General features: G+C 34.5%; 1 protein-coding gene across 2 annotated transcripts in view; it reads right to left on the bottom strand.

The window, feature by feature from the left end:
* SENP6 (SUMO specific peptidase 6) overlaps nt 1–16,641 on the bottom strand; it is a 119,243-nt gene that overhangs the window by 9,535 nt on the left and 93,067 nt on the right. For both annotated transcript variants that reach the window (XM_042986690.1, XM_042986691.1), the window contains 3 exons: nt 6,990–7,112; nt 5,748–5,840; nt 2,646–3,073 (listed from right to left, as the gene is read on the bottom strand). In XM_042986690.1, the coding sequence (XP_042842624.1) occupies nt 2,646–3,073; nt 5,748–5,840; nt 6,990–7,112 (644 nt within the window). The remainder of the gene's footprint in view (nt 1–2,645; nt 3,074–5,747; nt 5,841–6,989; nt 7,113–16,641) is intronic.

Below are 16,641 nucleotides of genomic sequence, written 5' to 3'. Positions count from 1 at the left end.
CAAGCAGGTTCCGCACTGTCAGCGCAGAACCCGATGCGGGGCTTGAACTAACAAACCCTGAGATCATGACCTGAGCTGAAACCAAAAGTCGATGCTTAACCGAATAAGCCACCCAGGTGCCCCAAACTTTAATTCATTTCTAATTTGAATTCACATTACAGTGTATGAGATTACTGATCAACGGAGAACTTTAAAGAAAATAGTTCTATGGAAATCTAATTCACATATCATACAATTCACCCATTTAAAGTATACAATTCAGGGGGTGTCTGGGTGGCTCAGTCAGTTAAGGTCTGACTCTTGGTTTCAGCTCAGGTCATGATCTCATGGTTTGTGGTTTAAGCCTCTCTTTCTGCCCCTCCCCTGCTAGTACGCATGCATGCTCTCAAAAAAAAAAGTACAATTCAGTTGTTTTTGATATATTTACACATATGTACAACTATCATCACAGTAAATTTTAAAATCTCAATAGGAAACCCTATACCCTTCAACCATCATTTCCCTCCTCCTCACACTCCTGTCTGTCACACCACACTAGCCCCAAGCAGCCACTAATCTACCCCATAGATTTTCCTGTTTGGGAGAGTTCATGAAAATGGTATCATATAACATGTGGTCTTTTGTGACTATTTTCACAATAGTGTCAAGACTCATCCATGTTGTAGCATGTAGCAGTATTCCTTTTATGACCTAATAACATTCCATTGGATACATATATCACTAATTGATTATCCATTTGTCAGTGGATGAACATTTGGGTTGCTTCTACATTTTGGCTACTATGAAGTTGCTGTGAACATTCGTGTCCAAGTTTTTGTGTGCTTTTACTTCTCTTGGATATATATGTAGTAAGAATGAAATTGCTGGGTCATATATTAACTCTACATTTAATTCAACTTTACTTATTCTGAGAGAGAGAGAGAGAGAGAGAGAGCGAGCAAGCAGGGTAGGTACAGAGAGGGGGAGAGAGGGCGAGAGAGAACCCCAAGCAGGCTCTGCACTGTAGGCACAGAGCCTGATGCAGGGCTTGAACTCATAAACCGTTGAGATCATGACCTGAACTGAAATCAAGAGTTGGTTGCTTAACTGACTGAACTGCTCAGGCACCCTACATTTACTTTTTGAGGAACTATCCAGCTGTCTTCCAAAGAAAGCAGCTGTACCATTTTACATTTCCACTAGTAACATATGAGGGATTCTGATTTCTCCACATCCTCACCCACACGTTAGTATCTGACTTTTTAATTGTTGCCATACTAGTGTGATATGAAGAAGTATATCTCATTATAGTTGTGATTTACACTTCTTTTATGTCTAATTATCTCCATCACCTTTTCATGTGCTAATTGGTAAGACTGTTTTAAAGGGGATGAGAAACCATGCACACTTAGTCTTCAGAGTGCCAAAATGGTAATCTTTAAAAAAAAATTTTTAATGTTTATTTTTTTGAGAGAGAGGGAGAGCGAGCAATCAAGAGAGCAGGAGTGGGAGAGGGGCAGAGAGAGAGGGAGAGAGAATCCCAAGCAGCACTATCAGCACAGAGCCCAACGCAGGGCTCGAACTCACAAATTGCGAGATCATGACCTGAGCCGAAATCAGAAACTTAACTGACTAAGCTACCCAGGTGCCCCAGTAATTAATCTTTAATATGACTATTCGTTGCCTCTTTTTTTTATTTTACCCAAGTAGAAAATATGTCAAACAAATAAAAAATATTCTTACAAAACTCAACACTAGCTGAGTTACTAAAATAAAGTGGTAAAAGTACCAAGACAATGTTCAGGATTCTTAATTTTTGATAGGTTCTTTCTGAATTCATGTAACCTCTTCTATGCCTTATTCTCCAAAGAAACATATTAGATTTACTCACAGTTTAATAAGCAAGGCACATATCATTAGCATATTATGGATTTTATCAAGTAACTATTTTACTTTTGGGTTGGAGAGAAAATTAAATAATTTGATATGAAATTTAAGTATTGGCAGAGAAACTTTAGATTTCTCTAACAAGTGCAAGAAATATAGAACCAATTCAAGGAAAAAATACTGATTCAACAAAACTGAAGGAAAATAAAAAAGCAGAAGTTGGAGCAGTGCCCTTCTTCCCACTAAGAACCATGAAGGAGAGAGTGAGGAATAAGGAACTAACCTTTAATTGGAATGTCAACAACTATTTTGGAGGAAAAAGCTTTATTTTCTGACTCTAATTATTTGATCTCTATTTGCCCATCTGTAAATTACAAATGAACGAATTCATCTTAAAGATCTAAGACTGTCCAACTACTGTTTCTGCCAAATACATAAATTTCCTATAAAATAAGAATAAAACTAAGTTGTTATAAATGAAAAATGTAGACCTTATAGCACAATTTTTAAACATTCTATGAGGTGTGGAAAGCCACAAGAGAATTTCTTAGAGTGATGGAAAGATTCTAAATCTTGATTGCTATAGAGATTACATGACTGTACATTATTTATCAAAGCTCACTGGGCTATACTTAAAAGTGGGCAAATGTTATTGTAAGCAAGTCATGTCAATAAACATGACTTTAAAAAAAAAGTGTGCCCTAAAATCTTAATCCTATGTATAAGAAATCCAGTTTATTCTGAATTCCTTCATTCTTTCAAAATATTCAGAAACATACCTGTATGGTGCATAGAATTTAAATATTCATTCTGTAGGCCATTTTCGCTTTTAATCCTATCAACAACTTTCTGGCATGTGGATTCTCCTTTATTTGGTTCTTCATTTTCACTTGCAGTATGATTTATTTTTTTCAGACTACATTTCATACTGCCTATGTTTCTCCGAGAATGAGGGTCACTTTCTTCCTGTTCAGCACTTGAATCAATTCCAGCTATGCAATGTTTTTTGTTTAGCATCTTCTTAATTACAGGTTTCGCAGAAGAATTTTGTGAACTGTCCATTTCACTGGCTGAAGGAGAAGAAATACAACTGTCCTCTACAGTTGAACATTTTTGCATGACTGTATTTTCATGGTAATGAGGATTAGGTTCATACTTTGGTTTTTCCAAACCAGGGAAACAAACAACAGCCAAAAACCAGTGTGCACTGTAAAAAACAAATGAAACTACTGAATACATTATTTATTAGAAGAGCCTATTATATTTGGCAATATCGACTGAAATATTTTTTCTAAAGCCTTTCCCAACAAACTTATTAAGAATGCTCAATTTTTAAGATTCTCTTGTGTTTTATATGATCACTAATAGACTGCAATATCTACTCAAAAATAACATATTTTGTTCAGAATTATGTAGCCTGCATTCTATTTTGCAAACAATCCTTTGTATCTTTATTCTTTTGAATGAAAAATTCATTCTTATTTCTAGGCAACTTAATAAAATATAACTCCGATCACTGTAATTCACCATTTCCATTTACCTTTGTTTCTTGACCTATTTATGTGAAAGGATAGAAAACTAGCCTCAAGATTAAAATGTTTTCAGAAGTCTAATTAGACTATAATTTTGAACACTTTCTAAATATTGCACATATGTAGCTTTTAAAAGACTTTTACTATGTTTTTAAGAATAAGATTAGGAATTGCTTAATATTGAAAATATTAAATAATTCTTTGTCTTATACTATACTGAAATGTATATATACTAAATGGAAATAGCATTTCTACTTTAAGCATTATTAGAAAACTTCAAATATTAGTAGAGTTCCAGCTATCAGGTGGGTGCTCGTGATATAGCTGAATTCAGTTATCACAGTTTCCAATAACAGGTTATAAGCCAGGAGTAAAAAGCTATACAGCTAACATTGACTAATATTAATCTAAAAAGGAATTTTATTAACTTACCATTTGCTAGACAGTGTTACATGCTATAGATGTCAGAGAACTTATTAGCTGAGTACAGCGTTTGTCATATAGTAGGTGTTCAATAGGTATTTGCTGAGAGGAAAAATGCTTAACTTGACATAAATAGAAGTTATTCTACATTCTCATTTTTACAAAATGTTAAGTTTCCCCAAGGTAATACTAAGAAACAGTGTCTCTTCATCAGGTTGCATTAAAAACAGGGTGACAGAGCCTGGCTTCATCCTCAGCATTATAAAGGCAAGATGGAGGAATGCTTCTCTCCTGTTCTTAAGTATTAATCCTCAGTATCCTGGGGACTTAGATCGGGCTGGCGTAGTACAAAGAGCAACACACCATCCTTCTCCCTTCCTTAACTCCAAGACATAGTTGACTGTAAATCACATCTCAATGTCAGAAAAGTTAAATGTGAAAAAATGTGTTTTGAAAATTAATATGGTATAATACTAATTCCCAACCTAAAGGTATAACCTAAGTCCATCATAGTTTTTAACATTTCTTAGGTATGACAATACATATAAACCATAAATTTTCTGTTGTACACCTAAAAACTAAGAAAAATTCTTTCTTCACCTAGCTGAAAGGATAAGGTTGAATCAGACACATCTGAGGTAATTTTCAACCTCTAAGAGACAGGGTTTTGCTTTTATGATCCCTTTTAATAGCAGCTACATTGACCTTAAATCACCAGTGGGAGAAGAGGCTAGAACAATTAATTTCACTTAAGATGGATTAGCTTACAGACTTTAAAAAAACTACCACCACCAGGAAAATTAAAAATAAAACAGCAAAAAACAGATACCTATCTGTGGCTGCACTCATTAGAAACCACAGGTCTCATGATTAATGTATGATTTTAAACAGAATTTCATTATTCTACTGACTGCATTTGTTTTTCATAGTGAGAAAAAAAGAGAACACATTCAGAAGCTAGTCTGGCACGCTTAGGCTTATTAGACATAAACAATCTTATTGAATATCAACTTCAGACAAACTTACTCCACAACCATAATAAACTGAGACAATGCAAGGCCATTTCTCAATTTGTCTAAGCAGAGACAAACTAGGTCACAGTACAACCAAATGAATACCAAATACTCCTCCTTTTTGCTAAATGGGTAAATGCCACTTTTTTACCCAAGCAAACAACTGCTTCCTTACACCTTTCCCCACATGACCAAACCAAAGCCCAAATTGTGTTAGAGGCTGTTTCAAACACACTTTTACTTAGAGGCTCCATGGCTGCCCATGGTGTGTGGTCCTTGATGCAAGGAACAAATCCAAGCTGTCCAACTACAGGTGCATTCCTAGGGGATTTTGGCTGGAAGGCACAGGAGAACAGAAAAATGAAATATAAAAACTCTCAAGTCTACACTCTGATCCTACACATCAATGCCTCTCTGGTCACTGTGGGAGAATAACATAAAATATTTAACCACCTCCATTTATTTAGAAAATAGCTTCAAGTAGTCAGCATGGTTTTCAATTTAAGTAAATTACATAAATCTAGTCATCTTTTCTTTTTTTTTTTGGTTAAGAGTCAAAGTGTTTTTTAAAGTAAAGGTACAAAATCTTCTATGTGAGCTAGCCATTACTCTCCATAAGGAAGCCTTTTCACAGGCTGTTTGGTAGACCACAAGTGCCACTTTTTAAAACTGACGTTATTCTACATGGACACAGAAAACCTTTTTAAAATTAGAAAAATCTCTTGCCAGTGTTTATAAAATACGTCTTAAATGATTCACTGGAAAACTGCATTTTCATAAAATAAGCAGTATAATATGGACATACACAACAAATTTCAGAAAGAAGTTTAAAATGAATAAGTTCTTCACCTCATAAACACGTTTTCTAAAAATAACACGTTTTCATATTTATATAAAGAAAATTCTTACTCACGCTTCATTAAGGGGTACAAAAATAAAATCCTTCTCAAAAATGTCTACATGCCGGGTCCATGTTTTTACTCTCCCATGTCGCTTTTGCTGTATTCTGTAAGACAAGAGATAAACTATCAAGCTTCTGAAGTGTTTCCAATGCTTATATGCAGCCATTTAAAATTATGAAGGCTACGATGTTAACAAAGAAAACAATTGTGTAAGATGATTTAACAAGCTGGGAAAAGAAAGCAGAACATCTCAGATGGACCCAGGAAGATGTGAAACTGCTCATTACTGAATCTGCAAGAATTATTTAATTCCCGCTACTACTTACTCAGTGAACCAGTGCTACCATTTATATTACTACATACTAGCAACTATATTGAGAAGTGTACCAGACCATGACCTGAAGAGAAGAGAGCAGGAAAAGTGAGCATTACGGTAGATGAAATAAAAAAGACTATGAACATTGGTCTAACCAATCACTCTCATCAACTCTAAGAGCTAAAATTAGGAAATCACTGAAACAGTATGAAATATTATTATGCACAGCAGCCATCAATTCAAGACATTTGACAGAACTTAGGACACTCTGTATATATCTTTTGGCCAATTATCAGTACATATTAGAGCTGGACGTAATCAGTATGTGGAAAGGAATTATAAACAAACTGACTGGAGCTTAATATATAGAACAGTATTTCCTTAACTTGTCTGAGCACAATTATCCAAATAACTTATTAAAAGTACAGATTTGGGGTGCCTGGGTGGCTTAGTCAGTTGAGTGCCTGACTCTTAATTTGGGCTCTGGTCATGATCTCACTGTTAATGAGATATGGCCCCATGTTGGGCTCCGTGCTCTTAGCGCTTGAGATTCTTTCTCTCCTTCTTTTGCTCTCTCTCAAAATAAATAAACATTAAAAAAAAAAAAATTCTTCTAAAAAAAAAAAAGTACAGATTCACAGGTTGCTCTCTTAAATATTATGAATGGAACATCTAGGGTAAAGCAAAGCCATCTGTATTTAATAAGTATCCGAGTAATTTTTTTTTTTAAACTATCAGGCATATTTGGGAAATACTGATTTAGATATTGGACCAATAATCTTTATTGAATTCCAGGTATTCTTGAGGCTTTAGAGGACTATGAATTGACAACAGAATTAAAAGATATTGCCGCAGTATAAATTAAGTACTTTTTTAATTAAATTAAACTTGAGAGACTTACTACAGATCTATTAAATATTTTCAGATTTTGACTTACGACAGATTAGTTGTTTCATGTAGATTTCTTCTTTCTCTCTGATTAAGGCGTTTATAGAAAAAAGAACTGAATATATGAATTCGGTCAGCTTCTTCTTTCTTCAGTTTTTCAAGCACCAAATATCTATTTTATTAAAACAAGAAACAAATATAATGAATTTAACAGTTTACTTTATATCAGAAACAAACAGTGATCAAGCATCTATTTAGCCACCACTGTCTCTATTTCTTAAAACTGAAAGAATTAGCCAAGTTTACATCATATTCTAGACAATGATTAATAGATTATTTTCAAGGAATGAAAGTGATATTTGAGAATAGAACTATGATTTGCAAGATCTGATTTTTAAAACAAGGGCACATTCATGAACGTCCATAGAAATATTTATGATAGTCAAAAAGTGGAAATGACAAAAATGCTCATCAACCAAAGAAGAGAAAAATAAAATGTGATATATCTACACAACGGAATATTTAGTAATAAAAAGAAATGAAGTATTGATACATGCTGTAACACAGAATAGCCTTGAAAACAATATGCTGAGTGAACACACTAGTCTCAAAGGACCACATATTGCATGATTACATGTATATGAAATTTTCAGAGGAGGAGATTGGTGGTTGCCTATTGTTGGGGGTAGGGTTGGAGAGAAATGAGGACTCAATGCTAATGGGTACTGGGGTTCATTTGAGGGATGAAAATGTTCTAATATTGATTATGATGGCTGTACAACTGTCTGAATATATTAAACCACTGAATATATATTTTAAATATTTTTTAAATTGTTTTAGTAATCTCTACACCCAACATGGAGTTCAAACTCACAACCCCAAGATCAAGAGTCACACACTCTTCCAATTTAGTCAGCCAAGCACCCTTGAATATATATTTTAAGTGAGTATTATAATGGTATGTGCATTTTTTCTCAATAAAGCTGTTATTTTTATGAACTGTTTATTCTGTTTTAAATACCTCAGTCAATAAAACATGAAGACCAAACCACAGACTACTCTTTATAAAGACAGAAAATTAGAAGCTGTACGAAAGTGAAATTGTAATAATGACTTTTTTAAAAGTGATCTTACATGGGTTCTAATTTTTACTTGCTTGGTTGTTTTTTCCATGGGTCTATATCAAAACAAACAGTGGTGATCCTCAATATTATAAAAGGAAATTATGATTAACTTATAATGCTCCAAGCTCCCTCAGAGAAGCTATGCAAATTCAGGCTTATGACCATATTCATTTTATTAATATGAAAAGCATCTGAAAGCCTTATAAAATCTTACACAGAAACAGCAAATATCCCACAGGACATATCTTTGAGACTGGTCACTTTTATCATAATATTTGAACTTTTTTTTAAAGCTCAACTTCTGATGAACAGGATAGAACTTATAGATTTCTTGCTTTAGGGCAACTCAGTGTGTGCCCACAAAAGATACTCTAAGACAATAAATTACCTCATGGCATAATTTATATCAACTGCTGAATTCTACAATTACATACTCAAAACAGAACATGTCCTGAACTAGATCTGAATGTAGGACCTACACCACAATGGATGAACCAGGCAGCTTTTACTTCCCCAAACTACATGACTATTTTGTAAAATTAAAATGAATAAACACATAATTCAACTTCAAAAAGGAAAGATATAAGCGATTTAAGAAAACTGATGCTCTACTTCATATGTAAATAAATCTATGCTTTTTAATTAAAAGTACCTAGTTTTGTCTTTATGATCTGATATATATATCCATAAGTATTTCTTTGACTATATATGATCGAGAGTTGCATGTGCTACAGATTGAGCCAGCCAGGTGCCCCATGTCTCTTATTTTAGAATAAAAGGGAAAATCCAAGTTTATTACAACCAAGTAGTAGGAATTTCTTCGATTTGGGTGCATTTTTTTCTTTTACTGCATAAATCACTTAAATATCAAATATCATAGTAAAGCTGTTTGCTTGCTTACTTCATAAAACGAACAATCTAACAATCATTTTATAACTTTTTAAATTGTGTCACTAAATTAAAAGATGACTTTAAGGTTAATCTGCAACTCTGTGTGACTTTGAAGGTAGTTTTTACTAAAATAATTATTTTCTTTTCCACATTTCATTAACACTGTCTAGATGCAATACCATACTATTTCTTTTAATACTGGCAAAGTTTAAGTTTGTCACAAATAAATGGAGGCTAAATAACAATGAATGGGTCACCTAGATATCAAAGGGGAAATCAAACTACACAGAGACAAATAAAAATGAAAACACAACAGTCCAGGGGCTCCTGGGTGGCTCAGCCAGTTGAGCATCTGACTCTTGATTTCTGCTCAGGTCATTATCCCAGGGTTGTGGGATTGAGCCCTACGTCAGGCTCCATGTTGTGCATGGGGCCTGATTAAGATTCTCTACCCCCCCACTCCCTCCCCCACTCATGCACTCTCCCTCCAAAAATAAACAAACAAACAAACAAACAAATCTTTGGGAAGCAACAAAAGTTGTTCTAAGAGGGATAATTATAGCAATACGGGCCTACTTAAGAACCAAGAAAAAATCTCAAAAAAGTTACCTAACCTCACACTTCAAGGAGCTAGAAAAAGAAGAAACAAAACTGAAAACAAATCGAAGGAAGGATATCATAAAGACTAAAGCAAACATAAATGAAGTAGGGACCCCCCCCCCCCCCAAAAAAAAAAAAAAACCAACAACAACAAAAAAAACAGGTCAATGAAACTAGGAGCTGATTCTCTGAAAAGATAAACAAAATTGATAATCCTTTAGCCAGACTCATCAAGAAAAAAAGAAGACTCAAATAAATAAAATCAAAATGGAGGAGAAATAACAACCACCACAGAAATACAAAGGATGAGAGAATATTATGAAAAAATGTATGCCAACAAATTTGACAACTTAGAAGAAATGGATAAATTCCTAGAAATATATAACCTTCTAAAACTGAAGCAGAAACAAAAAATTAGGACAGATTATTAGCAATGACATTGAGTCAGTAATCAAAAATCTCCCAACAAACAGAAGTCTAGGACTGGATGGCTTCTCTGGTGAATTTTTCCAAAACTTTAAAGAAAAATTAATACCTATTCTACTCAAACTATTCCAAAAAGTAGATGTGGAAGGAAAGCTTCCAAATTCACTCTACGAGGCCAGCATTACCCTGATACCAAAACCAGTTAAAAACACTACCAAAAAAGAGAACTACTGACCAGTATCTCTGATGAACATAGATGCACAAGCCCTCAACAAAATATTAGCAAACCAAATTCAATTATACATTTAAAAAATTCATTATTCACCATTATCAAGTGGGATTAATTCCTGGGATGCAAGGGTGGTTTAATATTCATAATCAACCAACATGATACATCATATTAATAAGGGAAAGGGTAAAAACCAGATGATCATTTCAATAGATTCAGCAAAAGCATCTCATAAAGTACAATATGCATTCATAATGAAAACTCTCAACAAAGTTTAGAGGGAACATATGTCAACATTACAAAAAGTCATATATGAAAAACCCACAGTTAACATCATATTCAATAGTGAGAAACAGAGCTTTTCGCATACAATTAGGAACAAGATGACTGTCCAATCTCAAAACTTTTATTTAATATAGTACTGGAAGTCCTACCCACAGTAATCAGACAAGAAAAAGAAATAAAAGGCATCCACATTGTTAAGGAAGAAATAAAACTTTTACTTTTTGCAAATGACATAATACTATATATAGAAAACCCTAAAGACTCCACCAAGAAACTACGAGAACTGATCGATGAATTCAGTAAAGTCACAGGACACAAATTTAATCTACAGAAATCCGTTGCATTTCTATGCACTAATAATAAAGTAGCAGAAAGAGAAATTAATAAAGTACCTAGGAATATACGTAACCAAAGAAGTGGAAGACCCATACTCTGAGAACTATAAAACACTGATGAAATAAACTGAAGATGATTACATGCTCATGGATTTGGAGAATCAATACTGTTAAAATGTCCATTCTACCCAAACCAATCTAAAGATTTAATATAAGCCCTATCAAAATACCAATTTTTTTTTTTTACAGAAGTAGAACAAGTAATACTAAAATTTGTATGGGACCAGAAAAGACCCAGAATAGCTAAAACAACCTCGAAAAAGAAGAACAAAGCTAGAGGTATAACAATCCCTGATTTAAAGAATTACTACAAAGTAGTAGTAATCAAAACAATATGGCACTGGCACAAAAATAAACACAGAGATCAATGGAATAGAATACAGAGCCCAGAAATAAACCCACATTTACATGGTCAATTAATCTAAAATAAAGAAAGCATGAATACACAACAGGGAAAAGACAGTCTCTTTAACAAATGGTGTCAGGAAAACTGGATGGCTACATGCAAAAGATTAAAACTGGACCACTTTTTTATACCATACACAAAAATAAACTCAAAATGGATTAAAGACCTAAATGTGAGATCTGAAAACTGTAAAAATCCTAGAAGAAAACATAGGCAGTAATTTCTTTGACATCGTCACAGAAATGCTTTTCTAGATAGGATTCCTCAGGCAAGGAAAACAAAAGCAAAATCAAACTATTGGGACTAAACCAAAATTAAAAAAAAAAGCTTTCACAAAGTGAAGGAAACCATCAACAAAATAAAAAAGCAACCTACTACATGGGAGAAGATATCTGCAAATGATATATTCAATAAAGGGTTAATATTCAGAATATATAAAGAACTTCTACAACTCAACATGGAAAACAACAACAATCCAATTAAAATGGGCAGAAGACATGAATAGACATTTTCCCCAAAGACATACAGATAGCCAACAGACACGTGACAAGATGCTCAACATCATCAATTATCAGGGAAATGCAACTGAAAACCACAATGAGTTATCACCTTATGCCCATCAGGATGATTTAAAAAAAAAAAAAAAAAGAAAGAAAGAAAGAAACAAAAGAAATGATTAAGTATTGGTGAAAATGTGGAAAAAAAGGGACCCTCATGCACCACTGGTGGGAATGCAAATTGGTGCAGCCACTGTGGAAAACAGTAGGAGGTGCCTCAAAACCTAAAAATAGAATTACTATATGATCCCAGTAATTACACTACTGGGTATTTATCCAAAGAAAATGAAATCACCAATTTGAAAATACATATGTACCTCTATGTTTATCACAGTGTTACTTAACAATAGCCAAGACATGGAAACAACCCAACTGGTCATCCACAGATGAATGGATTAAAATGTGGCATACACACATACACAATGGATTATTACTGAGCCATCAAAAAAGAATGAGATCTTGCCATATACAACAACATGGATGGATGTAAAGGGTATATGCTAAGTAAAATAAGTCAGAGAAAGACAAATACCATATGATTTCACTCATGCATGGCATTTAAGAAACAAGACAAACTGAAAATAATAGACAACCCACCCCTACACTTTTAAATACAGAGGACAAACTGGTGGTTGCCACAGGAGAGGTGGGTGGGGAGATAGATGAAATAGATAATAGAGATTAAGCGTGCACTTATCTTGATGAGCACTGAGTAATGTATAGAATTGCTGAACCATTATATTGTACACCTGAAATTAATACAATACTGTCTATTAAGAAAAGCACTGTGAAAAAAAGCTCATTTCCTACTTGCAGAGTTAGAAATGGAAAAGAATGAACAGCTCTGGTAACAGCTGAATTACTTATTTTAATATAGTGAAATTTAAGATAAAAGTTTCTTTTTAATTCATTTCCAAACATGTCATGAGAGAAATACAACAGATTTTTCTAAAAACCATGGATTTCGTTAGGTTTTCATTTCCATTTGGAATGCAGATTTGGATCAGAAAAGGCAGAACCTTTAGATAATACACATTTAATGTAGTTTTAAAGTACTAATGTAAAATGTCAAGGGGCCCCCTAAAATGTAAAAAATTTAAGAGTATACACACATACTATAAAATCTCTACCACAATATAAAAAGATAGATGTATGAAATATAATAAACTAAATGTAAACAAAACACAGACATTCAACTTTATATGCTTTCAAAAGCAAAACCTATTTTAAAAATAAATAGATGTTAAAAGTAAAGTGATGAAGAAATATATACCATGTACACAAAAACCAAGACAAAGCTGGAGTAACTACATTCATTTTGAACAAAGACGGCTTAAGCACAGGGAGATTATTAAGGATATAGAGGGACAAAGGGTTGATTCTCCAAAAAAAACCCCATAAATGTGTATGCATCTAACAACAAATATTCAAAATACATAAGGCAAAAATGAATAGGTGTACAACATAATAGTTCAACAATTCTATACACTAGTGTTCATCAAGTAAGTGTACTCTTAATCTCTATTATCTATTTCACCCCCCTCTCCCCCCACCTCTCCTCTGGCAACCACCAGTTTGTTCCCTGTATTTAAAAGTCGGGGTTGGGTTCTTTTTTTCAGTTTGTCTTGTTCCTTAAATGCCACACATGAATCAAATCATAAGGAAAAATAGACAAATCCATTATTATACTTGGAGGCCCACAACCTTCTGAATAATTGATAGAAGAAGTGGGCAGATGATCAGTAAGGACAAAGATGACCCAAACAGCACTATCAAACAGCTTGACCTAATAATTGACACTCATAGAACAACACTTCATCCAACAACAGTGGTACTGTTCTACACACTGACTTAAGGACTTCTGGCTTGGTTTCTTAAGTTAGTATACATTAGAATTAAGAGAGGACATCTGTTTTTAAAAATTATAATAACAAATGCATAACATCAAATTTACAATCTTAACAATTTTTTAAACATGAGACTCAAACTTACAACCCCAAGATCAAGAGTTATATGCTCCATCAGCTGAGCCAGGTGCCCCCCCAATCTTAACAATTTTTTAAGTGTACAGTTCAACAGTGTTAAGTAGATTTACATGGTTGTGAAACAGATCTCCAGAACTTTATCTTGCAAAACAGAAATTCTATACTCACTAAACAATTCCTTTCCCCTCCCCACCCCTCATCTTCTGAAAACTACCATTTATATTCTTTTTGTATAAATCTGACTGTTTCAGACACCTAATACAATGGAATCATATAGTACTTGTTTTTGTGACTGGCTTATTTCACTTTGCATAATGTCTTCCAGATTCATCCATGTTACAGCATGTGACAGATTTCCTTCCTTTTAAGAATTGAATAATATTCCACTGTATCTATATACCACATTTTGTTTATCCACTCATCCAATAATGGACATATGAGTTGCTTCCCCCTCTTGGCTACTATGAATATGGGTGTGCAAATTCTTTCAATTCTTTTGGATATATACTCATAAGTGGGATTGATGAATCATAGGGTAGTTCTATGTTTAATTTCTGAGGAGCCACCCTACTGTTTTCCTCAGTGGTTGTACCATTTACATTCCCACCAGCAGTGCACAAGGATTCCAATTTGCCCATATACTTGGCAACACTTGTTACTTTCTTTCTTTCTTTGATAGGAGTCATCCAAATGGGTATGAGATAGTAACTCATTGTGGGTGTGACTTGTATTTCTCTGATGAATAATATCGAGAATTTTTTCATTGTTGGCCATTTGTAGGAGATAACATCTTTTGACTTAGCTACGAAGAACTTTGAACTCGAATGAATTTGTTAGAGGTCGCAGGAGTCTAACGTTAATCTGCAAAGTCAAGCATTTAAAATCTAGGGCAGTTTCTCTTGTTAGCAAATCTGATACATTTTATAACTTACCGAAACATACTCCATTACCATTAAATCTTCAAAAGGAAAAACAGTACTTTTGGAAATGGTATATAGTTAACATAATAGGAATATGATATTATCCTCTGATGTTAAGTATATCCTGATGGTTGACAATGTCGTTACTGTCAGTTTTGTGTAATTGTTCTATCAATTGTAGATAGAGGGGAATTAAGGTCTCCAGCTCTATTTGTGGATTTGTCTGTCTTTTTAGATCAGTTTGTTTTTATTTCACATATTTTATAGCTCTGTTGTATGGTACACACCCATTTAGGATTGCTAAGTCTTTTTTTTTTTTTTTATTAAAAAAAAATTTTTTTTTAATGTTTATTTATTTTTGAGACAGAGAGAGAGCATGAACGGGGGAGGGGCAGAGAGAGAGGGAGACACAGAATCAGAAGCAGGCTCCAGGCTCTGAGCCATCAGCCCAGAGCCCGACGCGGGGCTCGAACTCACAGGCCGCGAGATTGTGACCTGAGCTGAAGTCGGACGCTTAACCGACTGAGCCACCCAGGCGCCCCAAGGATTGCTAAGTCGTCTTAGTAGATTCACCTATCATTGTATAGTGTCTCTCCCTAGCCCTGGTAGTTGTCTTTGTTCTTAAGTTTATTTTTCTTTCTTTCTTTAAGGTTTATTTATGTATTTATTTATTTAGAGAGAAAGCGCATAAGCTGGGGAGGCGTAGAGCGGAGGAGAGAGAGACAAAATCCCAAGCAGGCTCCACACTGTCAATGCAGAGCATGATGCGGGGCTTGAACCCAAGAACCATGAGATTATGACCCAAGCCGAAATCAGGAGTCAGACACTCAATCGACTGAGCCACACAGGCGCCTCTTAAGTTTATTTTTCTAATGATATCATAATTCACTCCTGCTTTAATATTTGCATGGCATATCTTTTTCCATCCTTTTACTTTCGACTTACATATATTATTATCTTTGAAGTCACTTTTTTGTAAACAGGACATAGTTGGGCTATGGTGCTTAATCCACTCTCTGTTGATCTTGGTCTTTTAACTGAAATAAATAGTGCATTTAAATTGAATGTAGTTAGTAATATGCTCTATCTTCTAGATCACTGATTCTTTCCTCTCTCTTTTTTATTTTGCTGTTGAGCCTATCAAAGTTTTCATTTGTTACTACAGTTTTAGTTTTAAAATTTCCATTTCTTCCTCATTTACATGTTTTTCTAAGTTTCGCGTATGTTCACAATTGTTCATTAAAGAATTTTTTTAATGGATGCTTTAAAATCTGTCATAATTTTTAAGTTTATTTATTTTTGAGAGGGAGAAAGAGAACAGGGGAGGGGCAGAGAATCCCAAGTAGGCTCTACACTGTCAGTGCAGAGCCCGACATGGGGCTCAAACCCACAAACTGAGAGGTCATGATCTGAGCCGAAACCAAGAGTCAGATGCTTAACCAATTGAGCCACCCAGGTGCCCATGTCATAATTCTAATATCTGTGCCACCTTGGTGTTTACTCTCTATTTTTCTGTTTGAACTCTGTTTCTTGATGAGATAAGTAATTTTCAAGTGAAATATGGACAGTTTGAATACTATATTATAGGACTCTAGGTCTGATTTAGTTCTTGTGCTTTAGCAGGCCTCCCCTGGCACCGCCTTCCAGTGGATGCGGTGGGTGCTATCTCATTACCACTAGGTGGAGGTGAAATTCAGGTTCTCTACTAGGCCACCATTGTTATGAGAGGTGGAGGGGCTCAATGTTAATAGTAAGTAGGGGTGGAAGGCTCCCCACTAGGACTCCATTGATACCACCTCTGCTAGAGAGGGAGAGAATAGAGTATCTCATTATTCCCCAGGGACCAGGTACAAGTCCAGCTCTACATTTGACCCCGATCTAGC

The sequence above is a fragment of the Panthera tigris genome, chromosome B2 (assembly GCF_018350195.1).
Source record: "Panthera tigris isolate Pti1 chromosome B2, P.tigris_Pti1_mat1.1, whole genome shotgun sequence".
Lineage (NCBI taxonomy): Eukaryota > Metazoa > Chordata > Mammalia > Carnivora > Felidae > Panthera > Panthera tigris.
The sequence above is the reverse complement of the archived record's forward strand: the minus strand, read 5'-3'. Positions and strand labels throughout refer to the sequence as shown.